Here is a 14255-nt window from a genome sequence, read left to right on the forward strand (position 1 = left end):
GGGGTTGTATAGGGTAATTGGGGTGGTTTGACATACTTGGGGCTGTTAAATTACTTGAGGCGCTTACTATCAAATTTGGGGCGGTATAGGGTAATTGGGGCGAATAATTTAACGTGAGGCGGATAGTCTAATTTGGGGCGGTTTCGTTTTGTTGGGGCGGTTTGACATACTTGGGGCGAATACACAAATTTAGGGCGGTTTGACATACCTGGGGAGGTGCTTAAGTCAACATTAAAGTTTTTTTTTTTTTTTTTTTTTGGTAAGGCTTTTTCTATTGATTTAATTTGAAGTTTTGTAAGGCTTGTGAAGTTGAACTTAAAAGGAGACCAAGAGTAGACCCTTTGGCTTCGTCTTCTGTTGGGAATTGGGACTTGTTCTTAAGTCAACATTAAAGTTTTTTAGGAATGTTCAATTTCTAGCAGTTTGTAATTGTTAATAAAGATTATATCACAATGATGTTAATTACATTTAAGGAGTAATTGAAATTTATAGCAGGAATTGTTAATGTCATGAATGTGATTTTTACATTCTCTTTATTTGTGTACTCTATGTTCTAGAATGAAGAGTTTAGCATTTTTCTGGAAGAAACATGCAACTAAGTCTCAAAAATCGTCATATTAAATATGTAAACCGTTGTAACCCAGAATTTGAACTTTTTTATAAAGATTTTCATTGGGTCACTGGCTTGAATGCTGATTGTTGACTTTCTTGGTGATGAAATCTTGTCGGGGACCTCAGGATGAATGTAGTTGTTTGATCAAATTATGTTGCGATAATAGTAGTGTTTGCATTTATTTGATTTTTTTGCCTCTTCAAATACTTTTTGCAAGGTGCAAGGCCAATTTCTAACATGATAAGGTTTATCCAGTTGCAAAAAGTATAATCGGAGGTAGTAATTAATATGAAGCCGAGGGAGTAATACACTATACACACACTTCTTATTATAGTGTACTCCCTCTGTTTCATATTAATTGCAACACTAGGTTGTTCACCGCAATTTCATTTATCACTTCTTAGAGGGTGTAACTACTTGATGTTGATATACTGAACTACTACCCGCGTTTAATATTATTTGAAAAGTTCTTTCCACCGTAATAAGTAGCTCGTTATTATTTTGGTTGGTGTTAAAAAGGTTTAAATGCCTCGAAATAAATGATTTGTTATTACACATTAATAGATTAACAGTCTTATTGTTATAATATTAACTCAAAAAACAAACATCTTCAAAATTTTTGGAGTAATAATAGGTGAAATTGTTCGTGAACAGTTCAAATTTTTGGCACAAAGGTCAACTTGTTTCTCAAATTAAAATTGTTATACGACCCCCACCGTTACAAGATTACTCGGCACACAGGCCGGCATAACATACAGAATTCATAATTAGTTGATCACTAACTGCCCCGATAATTAATTACATACAAAAAATTCATAATTAGATAATTAGGGTGTAAAACGCCAACAATTAATTGTTTACAACACCACCAATCTTGAAGCCACCACCACAAGATTTCCTTTGCTATAACCTAATTTCTAATTAATTATCATTAATTTTTCAATGAATTTGGGAAATCTTTTGGCTGTTCTGACCGGGTTTTGAAATGAAAGAGAAGGGATCGGAATTCGATATTATTGGAGAAGCTCCGAGAAAGCTGTAGGACAAGACGAATTCGAGTTTTAATGTATATTTTCGTATCTCTTTTATTAATATTTATTTACAGTATTCCTTTTTTGCATGGGCGGATCTATTCACGGGCCTCTAGGTCACACAAATACTGAAAACAAAAAAAAATTAAGTAAAAAAAAAACAAAAAGCAAATACTGAAAACAAAAAAAAATTAAGTTAAAAAAAAACAAATAATGAAAACAAAAAAAAAATTAAGTTAAAAAAAAAACAAAATGAATAGGCCTAAACCGTTTCATTAAATCTATCAGACGTGTCACTAGTCTCACACAGTCACGATTCTCACTCTTCACTCACATTCACACGTCTCCCTCACTCTTCAAATCTCACGATTCACGATTCAAGATTCACACAGTCACGGAAATCGCCACACCGCTGCCGCCTGCCGTCGTACATTCCAGCCACCGCCCCTCCGCTGCGCCGCACCTTCTAGCCACCGCCCAGCGCCCACGGCCCACCGTACAGCCGCACTCCAGGACTGCCTCCACACCTACAGCCTTCTAGGTAACTTTGATGATTTTCAAGTTTTAATTTCGTATTATACACTAATTGCTGACTTGTTGGATTGATTTTGCGCTTAATTGAGTTGTTTGTGTTATTTAATCTAGTCAATTAGTGTGTATGTTCTTTGAAATTGTTGATCTGTTATTAAATTTATCAAATTAGAAAGTTAGGGTTTCTGATTAATTTTGGAATTGATAATATTGAATTTCTGATTTTTTTTTCTTTGAAATTGATATTATAAATTGACAATGGGCTAGTAAATTTGATGATTTCATATTTAATCTATGAAATTAGGGGGTTAAGAACTTAGGGTTTCTGATTTTTTTTGGAATGGATTAGTTTGGATAATTGCATTTCTGATTTTTTGAAATTGATATTAGAATTGGTCAATTGGATATAGTGATTGCCTTGAATTTGTATATGTTCAGTGCTAAGCTCACTATTAGTGTTTTAGGCTTTTAGCTATACTGTATTATCAAGTTAGTTGCTTTTGTAGTTGGTTCTAACTCTATCCGTTGCAACGACAAGTGTAGAAAGAGTATTTTCTGGAATGTTGAATGATTGCTTGGTTACCCTTTCATTTCATGTTATTGTGATGGGTTTATGTGTGACTTTGGTCAAGGTTTGTTGTATTACTGACATGCGTGTATTACACTGGCTGATTAATAGTCTATTTCCTAATGTATGGATAAATCACTTTCCTAATACAACATATGAAACTTCTGAGCCTTTTCTACCCTTAATGTTATAGGATCTAAATGGAGGGAAAATATAATGCCGTCGGCCGTCTCAGTACCCTTAATGTTATTGTAGAAGATATACGTAAAACTTCTGAGCCTTTTCTACAACATTGCTTAGGATTACGCGGCTTATACAACATATTGTCCCTGCCTAAATCCGCGATTCTATCCCCATTTTTGTCAGAGGTGTTGGGATATTACGATCCTATTACCGACACCTTTGACATTCGAGGGCACGTGCTAGGAATAACACTAGAAGATGTGTTATTCCTAGCAAGAATCCGGATTGACGGCAAGCCGGTGCTTGTTAACGATTATAGGAATAACCATTGCACTGCTATTTTCGAAGAGGTGATCTACGATGTTAACAAGTTGTATGAGATTATCGAAGACACCTCTGCGGATCGGAAGAAGCGCAAGGCAGCACTATTAATGGTAATAGTGCAATGCATTATAATTCTATCTCCCAATGGGATAAACTTTTATCCCCCACTTTTTGAGGTTCTAAGTGATCCAGATGGGACATCTTCTGGCACTTATGCATGGGGGGCAGCCATGCTTGCTTTCCTCCAGCATCACTTGGAGAAGAGAAGTTGAATCTGTCAACAAAATTAGGTGGTTGTACATGGCTTTTGGTGGTAAGCTTCTTCTTCTTTTTTTTTTTTTAATCAATCTTTATTTTATTATATTTATTATTTAAAAATTAATGTGATTGTGACTGCTTACTGTACAGTGTTTCTTCTTGGTACGGATCCCGAAGCTGTGGGATTCTTTAGGCCTCACATCAGTGAGGGAGGAGATGGAGGCCGGGCAATTGGATCAACACCCATTTCCAATGCAATTGATACTAGAGAAGCTGCTTCTAAATTCCGCCCTTGGCAATGACCGCAGGTCGGATTACCGCAAGAAGATGCACACTGTTTTTGAGAACCTTGAAGATGAGGTATGTATATTTTTTTATTTTTTTTTTGGTAAATTCCCTGGCAGAATAAGTTTGAACGAGTTTTGTCCATCTATATTATATCGATTTTGGTTGTAATAAGTCTTTTGCTTGTTTATTGATATCATTTTCTTTTTGCAAGTATTATTCTTGTTTAATACAATCTGCTAGAACTATTAAAACTTAATTATGAACGCTAAAAGAGTTTAAGAGTTCTCTGGCAGAAACTATTTGAGGAGTAGTCCCCTTGTATGTGTCATTCTTTGTATTGACAACCATAAATCTAGTCTGATCTGATTTTAAAATTAAAATGAACTGAAACAAGTGTGCTGAAGTCCCTGGCAGAATAAGTTTGAACGAGTTTTGTCCATCTATATGTTGTTTTTGTGTCACTATGTTAATGTCCCATATTCTAATTTGAATTAGGCCCTTTTAGGAGCTGAATTACACTATTGAATTTTTTTGGTTTTGATATTGTATTTGATGTTTTATTGACAGGAAATTTGCTGGACACCCTATGCCAATTGGGTGCTTCCAGATGAGTTGAAAGAAGATGAATGGTTCGTAACACGACTTGGCCCGATATTTTGTAACAACTTTGTGGTTCATCATAAACCACATCTTGTTACAAAACAATTTGGAGGCTACGAACTCGACCCGGTCATGCATAGGGACAAGCTCGCTATATTTGATCATCATATACGATTTGTGGATAATCGTGGCTCTAACGGGCACGATTATTTCGAGTCGTATAAGCGTGAGCTTATATTGTGGGATAAAAAAATGTGTGTTGATGAAGTCCATGATGACAATCGTTCTCCTTCTCCTTCTCGTTCTCCTGCTCCTTCTCCTCCTCCTCCTCGTCGTCAACGTCGGGATTATTCACAGGTGGGGGGTTCCTCGGAGAAGCTCTCGTGAACGACGTCCGAATGTTCCGTTCACACCCAGCCAGTAAGCTGGTTTTTTTTAAGAACTTGTATAGTTGTAGAACCATTTGGTTCTTCTGTTTTTCACACCCAGCCAGTGAGCTGGTTTTTTTTTAAAGAACTTGTATAGTTGTAGAACCATTTGGTTCTTCTGTTTTTTTTTTTTTTTTATTTTAAGTTCAATATGATACAAATATTTTTATATTATACATTATTTCATGTTAGCCATTCAAAATGGGCATTGAATAGTCATTTTTCTTATATTTACTTTTATTTTTTCTCATAATATAATAAAAACTATTAAAAAGTATAGAAAAATTGAAAATCGGTCCAAATCGGTCTGGTCCGGGTTTTGGACCGGTTTTTTCGGTCCGGTCTTCGATCCTTGAATTTGAAATTTAACGTTGGATTATGAATATTATTATGAATATTTATAACTAGCACTGTCAAAACGGTTTGACAGTTCGGTTTCGGTTCGGTTTGAAATCGGTTCGGTAGTTAATCGGGTCGGTTTGGAATCGGTTTAATTGTCTCGCGGGTCGGTTTTGGTTCGGTTTAAATAGTTATCGGTTCGATTCGGTTTCGGTTTATTCTTAAGCGGTTTTAATTCGGTTCGGGTTGTAAACAGTCCGAGTAGTAAACGGTCCGGTGCAGGCGGGTTGCGGTTTGTTAACGGTGCGGTGTAAACGGTTTTTATCCCGGTTCAAACAGTTTCGGGTTGGAAACGGTTTCGGGTTGGAAACAGTTCGGTTCTTTTTTGGTTCGGTTTATAACTGGTTCGGATCTTTTTCGGTTCAGTTTTTAACTGGTTCGGTTCTTTTTCGGTTCAATTTATAATTGGTTCGGTTCTTCGATGGTTTAACCACGCACTTTAACGTTATTCATATCGGTTCCATTTCAAGTTTACTAAATTACGGTTCGGGTCGGTTTTCGATTTCAAAAAATAAATTGTTTATCGAGTTGTTTGGATTCGGGCAGTTAAATGGCTTTGGTTTGAAATTTGATAGTACTTGCTAACCTTTTGCGTTCACAGGTTTTAAATAAAGTCGGCAAGTCGCGAATCATTTCATATTTAGGCAACATATTATAAACAAATTCTCATTTATTTTATAAATACATATTATGTTCTGTTTCAAGTTTAGTCATACTGATTTTACTAGTTTATTACGAAGTAGATTATAAGAGTTAGTGTATTAATGTATTATTGTTATACAATTAGGTTATTATATGCTTCTTATTTAATCATTTATATACTACGCATACAATCATAATCATGACTTGATGAGTTCTTGACTTCTTGTGAAATGGAAATTTGCAATTTGGTAATTCGATACTTGATTAGTCAACAAGACTGATAATTATGACTCGTTTATCATTATATATTTTCATGAAATTATGAAGATATTACAAAGTGCTTTGATTTGTATAATGAAAGAAAACACTAATGACTAATTAACAAGGTCATATTGATTAGTTCAATCGATCATATGTACTGTGTACACATTATTAACACGTGGTATCTAACCATCTCAATATCTCAGCTCATAGATAAATATTCGTATCATCGTTATTCGTATGTATTAGTACAAAGTTATAGCTCATTAGTGATCTTTTTAAATTAATCTATTTATACATTTTATTAATATAACGTTTTAATAATTTTTACGTGTATGCAAATAAAGATATACTAGTAGATGTTTTAATACATGTCTTGGGCACTGATTCCGATCAAATGGGGCAAAAAAATACTAAAGAATTGAGGGAATAATATTTTTGTAGATGAATGTACAACACACAAACACACACGGATCACCACTCTCAACCATAGATTAAAAAATCAATGGTTAGATTCTTTCTCCCACAACACACACGGATCACCATTCTCAACCATAGATTAAAAAAATCAATGGTTAGATTCTTTCTCCCACAACACACACGGATCACCAATCTGAACCATAGATTAAAAAATCAATGGTTAGATTTACATGAAACCACTCTCACCTTTTTGAAACCCTTTCACTCTCACTCTCACTTTACCACTCTCACTTTACCGGTCACTCATCCTCACGGCGCCTCTCCTTCCCACGGCTAAGCGCCTCTCCGTCTCATCGCCTCTCCGTCTCAGCGCCTCTCCGTCTCATCGCCTCTCCTTCCCACGGCTAAGCGCCTCTTTGTCTCATCGCCTCTCCGTCTCACGGCGCCTCTCATTCTGAAGCTGTCCTGGCGTCTCTTTCTCATTGAGACATTGGTGTTTGCTGCCCTAAATGCTCCAAATTCAGGTAACCACTCTCTCTCTCTAGATTTTAATTGATATGTTTTGTTGGTATCATGTAAATTCGGTGTATGAATTGGTTTTTTTTTTTTTTTTTTTTTATTATTTATATTTTGTATATGTATTTCTTGTAATGCATGGCAATTGAAAATGTAAATTTGGGGATGAATGGATGAATTGACTGAAAGTGTTGAAGAATGGGGTTTTGTTTATAAGGAATTAGTGAATTACGGATATATATCCTTATTTCCTTGCATAAATAAGAGGCATAATCACTACTTGGCATATATATTTTTTGATGTACCCTCAGTCAATTTAGTTTCGTTTACTTAGTGGAAGTCTCAATTTATACTGAAATATCAAATTGATATCCTGTTTTTAGCCTTTTTTTAGTGTTTTAATTGATTATTTTGGGTTTTGACATTGTTATACATGTTTAGATTTATAGGTAGTTTTCTTTGATATTCTGTTATTAGTTCACTTTTCAGAAAGTCATGTTATTATGCTATGTATCTTTTGTATGTGCCTATGTTATTGTGGCATGTTTCCTTGCTTTATGTCCTGATACTGTTATTCATCTAAATTTTTGTATATGCATTTCAATCTTATTAAGATAGATTACTGAGTATATCCTGCATTTTAATCTTATTAAGATAGATTGCTGAGTATATCCTGCATTTTAATCTTGCTATGTGCCTGCATTTTATTGTTGCTGAATATATGCTGCATTTTATTGTTGCTGAATATATGCTGCATTTTAACTCTAACATGTGCTTCATTTTCATCAAGAATTCAAGATAGATTGCTGAATGTGTTGTAAATTTGTAATTCTTGTTAAGATTGCTGAATATGTGGCCTAATATTGATTTTGTTTCAAATATTGTTTGCTCAACTACATCCACTTATGATGAAATTTGTTGTTTTGTTTCTATTTTTTTAGTAATGGAGCAAGGGTTTGGAAATTATGATGAGCACACTATAGATTCTCAAGACACTGTTCAGAATCAAGATTCTTCTCAACAACAAGTCACTAACACTAGTGGTAGTAAGCGTCAACGAACATCAGATGTGTGGAGGCATTACACCTTTTTTGATAAGTTGGTTGGTGTTGCTCTGATAAGATATGCCCGATGCAATGTTTGCGGTAATGAATATAAAGCACCAGGTACGGCTGGTACCTCCACTTGTAAAGCTCATACTACCTCATGCATGAAAAAACATCCACATCATCCTGGACATAAAGAAAGTGGTGTTGAGCCTTTGTTTAATCAAACTCGTCATTTACAATTGCTTGCTAAAGCTATAATTTTGCATTCCTATCCTTTAAGTATTGTGGAGCATCATGGCCTTAGGGAAGTTTTTACGAATCTGAATCCTAATGTGAAGCATGTGTCTAGAAACACTATTTTGAAATATTGTATTGTTGAGCATGATAAGTTTAAGTCCTTGTTGTTGCAAACTTTTTCTGGAATTGAAGGTAGAGTTAGCTTCACTTGTGACTTGTGGACATCATGCACTAATCGAGGTTATCTCACTTTAACTGCACATTATGTTGACAAAAATTGGTGTCTAAGGTCTAAAATTCTGAATTTTAGATATTGTGGTCCTCCTCATACTGGTGTTGAGATAGAAAAATTTGTGTTTAAACTTATTGGGGAGTGGAAGCTTCAGGGTAAAGCTTTTGCAATTACTGTTGATAATGCTCGATCCATGGATGTTATGGTTAATCTTTTGAAGAAAGATTTAATGTTGACTTCTCCTCTTCCTTGTAATGGTAAATTTTTTCATATTCGATGTTCAGCTCATGTGTTGAACATTATTGTTCAAAGAGGTTTGAAAGAAGTTGATAGTAGTGTTCAAAAATTGCGTGAAGTTTGTAAATATATTGATTCTTCGGACTCTAGGCTTACTCAATTTGAGCATGCTCTTTTTGAGGCTAATTGTGTGTTTAATGGTAAGTTACGTCTTGATGTTGTGACTCGTTGGAATGCCACCTATACGATGCTCCGAAAAGCTTTAGAAGCTAAGGAAGCCTTGAAAATGGTTATCGATAAGTTTATGGGTTATGAATTCAAACTTTCGGATGATGAATGGGATACCCTTGCAAAAATATGTAATTTCCTAAAGCCATTTTATGAAATCACTGTGTTATTTTCTAGTTCAGAATATCCTACTGCAAATTTGTATTTTGCTAGTGTCTTGAAAATTGAGCACACGATAACTAAAGCCCATATAGACCCTAAACTTGCACCCATGGCAAAAGTTATGCTTGAAAAGTTTGAGGGCTATTGGGATGAGTATAGTTTGATCCTTTCAATTGCTATCGTTCTTGATCCTCGCTATAAGCTTATTAAAGTGACAAAGATGTTGAAAGTGCTTTATGTTGAGGAGGCATGTGTTGAAAAGGCAAAGGTGATTAAAGATGCTCTTTTGGAGTTGTATAACTTTTATTCATCTATGTCTTCCGGTTTTAACTCAAGTACAATTGTTCCCCCCACCATCCCAATTGTGACCCATAAATCAAATGGTGACGATGATGACATATTCAAGGTAATTAATTTCTTTTTAAAAATATTACATAATAATAATTGTATGTTTTAATTTTATTATTTAATAAAAGCATTTTGTTTGAACTTTTCTAGAATATTGATGATGATGATGATGATGGCCCATTAAACCGACCATCGATGGAGATTGATAATTATTTGACTACTACTCGTCAACCATATATTGAAGGGGAGAATTATGATGTTCTCAAGTATTGGGAATCTCAAGTTAGGGTGTACCCTATATTAGCTGTTATGGCTAGGGATGTTTTGGCCATTCCTATAACATCGGTAGCCTCTGAGTCTTCTTTTAGCATGGGTGGTCGTATTTTAAACAAGTACAGGAGTGCACTTTTGCCTAAGAATGTTGAGGCGTTGGTTACCACACAAAATTGGTTACGTGGTTATGATTGTGATATTGAAGAAGACGTCCTTGAAATTGGTAAAGAAGTGATAGATGAAAGTTTTGCATCTAATTCGGAAGGTATTGACGTCCTTTAATCTTTTTTTTTTTTTTTTTTTTTAAATAGCTTTTTTTCCTCCTGCCTCCCTCCTGAATTCTGCTCACATATAGCTTTTCTTTTTCCTCAAGCCTAGGCGATGCTATATTGGGGTGAATGTCTGCTGATGCTTATTGCCATGTCTGCTGAATGTTCTTTTCTGTTCTGCTGCTCTTCTGTTCTTCTGTTCTTCTGCTGCTATTCTGCCATGTCTTCTGTTCTATTCTGCTGCTGCTGTTCTGCCACGTCTGCTGCTCTTCTGTTCTGCTGCTGCTGTGTCTCTGCTGTGTTCTGGTGTGTCTCTGCTGTTCTGCTGTGTCTGCTGTTCTGCTTGTATGTTGTTCTGCTGCTGCCATGTCTACAGTTTTAGGACTTTGTTAGACTTCATATATGCTTGTAGCAAAATAGCACAGCCATTTTTAGTGTAGGCTTTTGTGAGGCTAAGGACCTAGTTGGGCAGGAAGATTTCCCAACTATTTGTATGTAATTGCTTCCAAAACTCGTAACATGATCAACTTTCAGATGTTTCAATATATCCCCTTTTTTTTTATCATGTCTTGCTACCAAATATTACATATGAGTATATAAATTGTAACTTAATACTCTCTTTCTTTTAATCAAATGTTACATGTAATATATATTACTATATTTTGTACCAGATTGAGCAGACAAAATTTGGCAATTAGGCACACTGCCCACATGCCATATAAGTTGCATAGACTATTTCCTAAATTATATTTAATATTATCTATCTCAGTCTCTCAGAGATATATACCTACTTGTTTAAATTGTAAGTATGCTTTTCTGATATTGGATGCAATTGACTAAAAAGCATAAGCAGCGGTTTGTAAGTGAAGTTTTGATTACTAATGGTTTGTAAACGGTTCGATTTAGAAGCGGTTTGGTTCATAAACGGTTCGGTTTATAACCTGTTCGGTTTACAATCAGTTCGGTTTTTAAATGGTTCGGTGCAAACGGGTAGCAGTTTGCTAACGGTTCGGTGTAACCGGTTTTTTTGCCAGTTTAAACGGTTTCGGGTTGGAACCGGTTTCGGTTTAGATACGGTTCGGTTCTTTTTCGCTTCGGTTTTCATTCAGTTCGGTTTATATTCGGTTCGGTTTGTTAACGGGTTCGGTTCTTAAACGGTTTACCATTACTCGGGTCGATTCGGTTTCGGGTTTACTAAAATACGGTTCGGGTCGGTTTTCGGTTTCAAAAAATTCGGTTTTTAATCGGTTCGGTTCTCATTTGGGTCGGTCGGTTTCGGGCAGTTAAACGGTTTCGGTTTGAAATTTGACAGCACTATTTATAACGTTGGATTCATTTTAACAATGTTTATTAACTTGTTTTCTTGGAGTATTTAATAATGAGGCCTTTAGTGGTTCAAAGTTGTAACGATGTTTTAATTTGGATTTCAAACTAAGTTTTATCATTTAAATTTTCAAAGAATTTTAATTAAAGTAAAGTCTTCCGCTGTTGTATTTTGATAAATGCCATAGTATTCAATCAATGTGATTGGTTGGATATAGCAATAATACCCTTTTAATTCTCGGTTTTATGATGCCACGCGCCAAATTAAGTATTTTATACAAGAGAGAATATGGGGGTGTTACATAATTAATTAAAATGGAGAATGAAAAAAAGATGGTTACTTATGTTCACAGGGAATAAGTTTCCGCTTTCTTTGTAGACAAAACACCACTCTCCCGACACCTCTTCTTTCTTCCTCATGTGAAGAACCACTCGTGTTCATGTTAGATGATCCGGCATGGTTAAATACATCACTTAGTCACAAATTGATCCAACTCATCCCATGCTAGATGATCAAAGAGAAAATTTTTTTTTTACTTCTAAATAGCATTCAATATACTTCTAAATAAAAGGATTACATCCACCCCCTAATTAGGCTGATTAATTAATTAATTAATTAATTAATTAATTACACTTAAGGATAATTATTCCTCATTCTTTTTCACCCACTAACACCAAAAGAAATTTTAACTAAATATATACTTTCACACATTACTCACGCACAACAACTATGCCCCCTTATCTATTTATACATGCACACACAGTAGCCCTCACATAGTCCATACATGTCACACACACTTATTGCGTACACTCTCAAGCACAAAGCAACTCAAGTTACCTTTCATATGCACAATAACAGTCCAAATTTGTTACTTGATAAATAAAATGTTTAGTCAAATTTTTACTCAATTTTTTGTATCCAAGGAAAAAAAAAAAAAAAAAAAAAAAAAAGAGGTAAAGGCTTGTCAATGTGGAGATCAATTGGCAAAGGGAGCTGTGAAATATATTAGATCTAAAATTTTTCCAAGCAAATACATTTCAGACAACTATCAACCCGATTTTTATCGGTTTTTCGGTTGGTTCCGGGTTGACCCGTATATATATATTTTCAGGCCCGCACCGCGAAATTTAAATTTTTTATTTTAGTTTGATATAAACCGGTCCAAATTTAAACCTAAAAAAAATAATTTAAACTAACTGGTCCAACCGGCTAAAAATCGGATCGGAACCGAACCGATTAATTCCGGTTCTGATTCACCGGTCCCGGTCCAAACCGGTTCTGGTCTGGTCCGGTTCGGTTTTGGACCGGTGAACACCCCTAGATGACACCCTCGGTAGGATGCCACTCTTTTCATATACGGTTAATATAGGAGGAATTCAGTACATTGGTGCTACAGCGAGAACCAAAAAACATACACAGTAGCCCTCACATAGTCCATACATGCCACACACACTTATTGCATACACTCTCAAGCACAAAGCAACTCAAGTTACCTTTCATATGCACAATAACAACCCAAATTTGTTACTTGATAAATAGAATGTTTAGTCAAAATTTTTACTCAATTTTTTGTATCCAAGGCAAAAAAAAAAAAAAAAAATAAGTAAAGGCTTGTCAATGTGGAGATCAATTGGCAAAGGGAGCTGTGAAATATATTAGTTCTAAAAGTTTTGCAAGCAAATACATTTCAGACAACTATCAACCCGTTTTTTATCAATTTTTCGGTTTGGTCCATCTACTGGCTCTTATTCAGTTGCATCTCGGGACAAAATCCCAAAATAATTGCTCTTGCTCCATCGACCAAATGATGTTAACCTTGGATACCTGATGCAGTTATGAGTACAACCGAGCGTGGTCGGCCTGCATCAAGAAACATCTTGGTTTTTTATCTTGGTGGTGGAACTTTTGATGTGTCTATAGTCGCGGTGAAGAAGTATGTCTTTGAAGTCATAGCAGTATGCGGGGACACTCACCTTGGTGGAGGAGACATTGACAATAGAATGATGGACCATCTTGTAACCGAGTTTAAATTGAACCACAGTAAGGATATAAGTACAAATCATAGGGCTCTTGGAAGGTTGAGAGCTGCATGTGAAGGGCTAAGAGAATCCTCTCTTCAACTTCAGAGACAACTATTGAAATTGATGGTCTCTTTGAGGGTATCGATTTCTCATCAACCATCAATCAAGCAAGGTTTGACAAAATCAACAAGGATTTGTTCATGGATTGTTTGGACCATGTTGAAAAGTGTTTGAAGGATGCAAAATTGGAGAAGAGTGATATTGATGATGTTGTCCATGTTGGTGGGTCTACTCAAATCCCCAAAGTTCAGAAATTGTTGCAGAACTTGTTGCCGGTGTAGATAGTAGCAGTAAGAACGCTGTGCTTGTGGATGTTACTCAGGAGGCGACCAAGTTAAAGGAGATGCAGAACCAAGAAATTGAGAAGTATTTCTTCCATTTCAGGGCTCAGGAGGCGACCAAGTTTAAAGAGATGCAGAACCAAGAAATTGAGAAGTATTTCTTCCATTTCAGGGCTCAGGAGGCAAACAAGTTTAAGGAGATGCAGAACCAAGAAATTGAGAAGTATTTCTTCCATTTCAGGGCTCAAGAGGCGACCAAGTTTAAAGAGATGCAGAACCAAGAAATTGAGAAGTATTTCTTCCATTTCGGGGCTCAGGAGGCGACCAAATTTAAGGAGATGCAGAACCAAGGAATTTAGAAGTATTTTTTCCATTTCAGGGTTCAAGAGGCGACCAAGTTAAAGTAGATGCAAAACCAAGAAATTGAGAAGTATTTGGTTGAGAGAGAGCAACTGGAACATATTCACATTGC

General features: G+C 35.6%; 1 protein-coding gene and 1 pseudogene across 1 annotated transcript; both read left to right on the plus strand.

The window, feature by feature from the left end:
- The first annotated feature begins 1800 nt into the window (after positions 1-1800).
- LOC145560293 (uncharacterized) lies at positions 1801-5048 on the plus strand. Its single transcript, XM_081621550.1, has 4 exons — positions 1801-2185; positions 2937-3563; positions 3659-3868; positions 4364-5048. The coding sequence occupies exons 2-4, from the start codon at positions 3468-3470 to the stop codon at positions 4781-4783; spliced, it is 726 nt and encodes a 241-aa protein (XP_081477676.1). The 5' UTR covers positions 1801-2185; positions 2937-3467; the 3' UTR covers positions 4784-5048.
- Positions 5049-13256: 8208 nt separating this feature from the next.
- LOC145558033 (heat shock cognate 70 kDa protein-like) lies at positions 13257-14142 on the plus strand (annotated as a pseudogene).
- Positions 14143-14255: the final 113 nt, after the last annotated feature.

The sequence above is a fragment of the Chenopodium album genome, chromosome 9 (assembly GCF_948465745.1).
Source record: "Chenopodium album chromosome 9, dcCheAlbu1.1, whole genome shotgun sequence".
NCBI lineage: Eukaryota > Viridiplantae > Streptophyta > Magnoliopsida > Caryophyllales > Amaranthaceae > Chenopodium > Chenopodium album.

Coding starts and splice junctions, on each gene's coding strand:
- LOC145560293 (XM_081621550.1), top strand. CDS start 3,468: ATGGGGGGCAGCCATGCTTGCTTTCCTCCAGCATCACTTGGAGAAGAG. Junction 3,564..3,658: donor GTTGTACATGGCTTTTGGTG/GTAAGCTTCTTC, acceptor CTTACTGTACAG/TGTTTCTTCTTGGTACGGAT. Junction 3,869..4,363: donor TTGAGAACCTTGAAGATGAG/GTATGTATATTT, acceptor TTTTATTGACAG/GAAATTTGCTGGACACCCTA.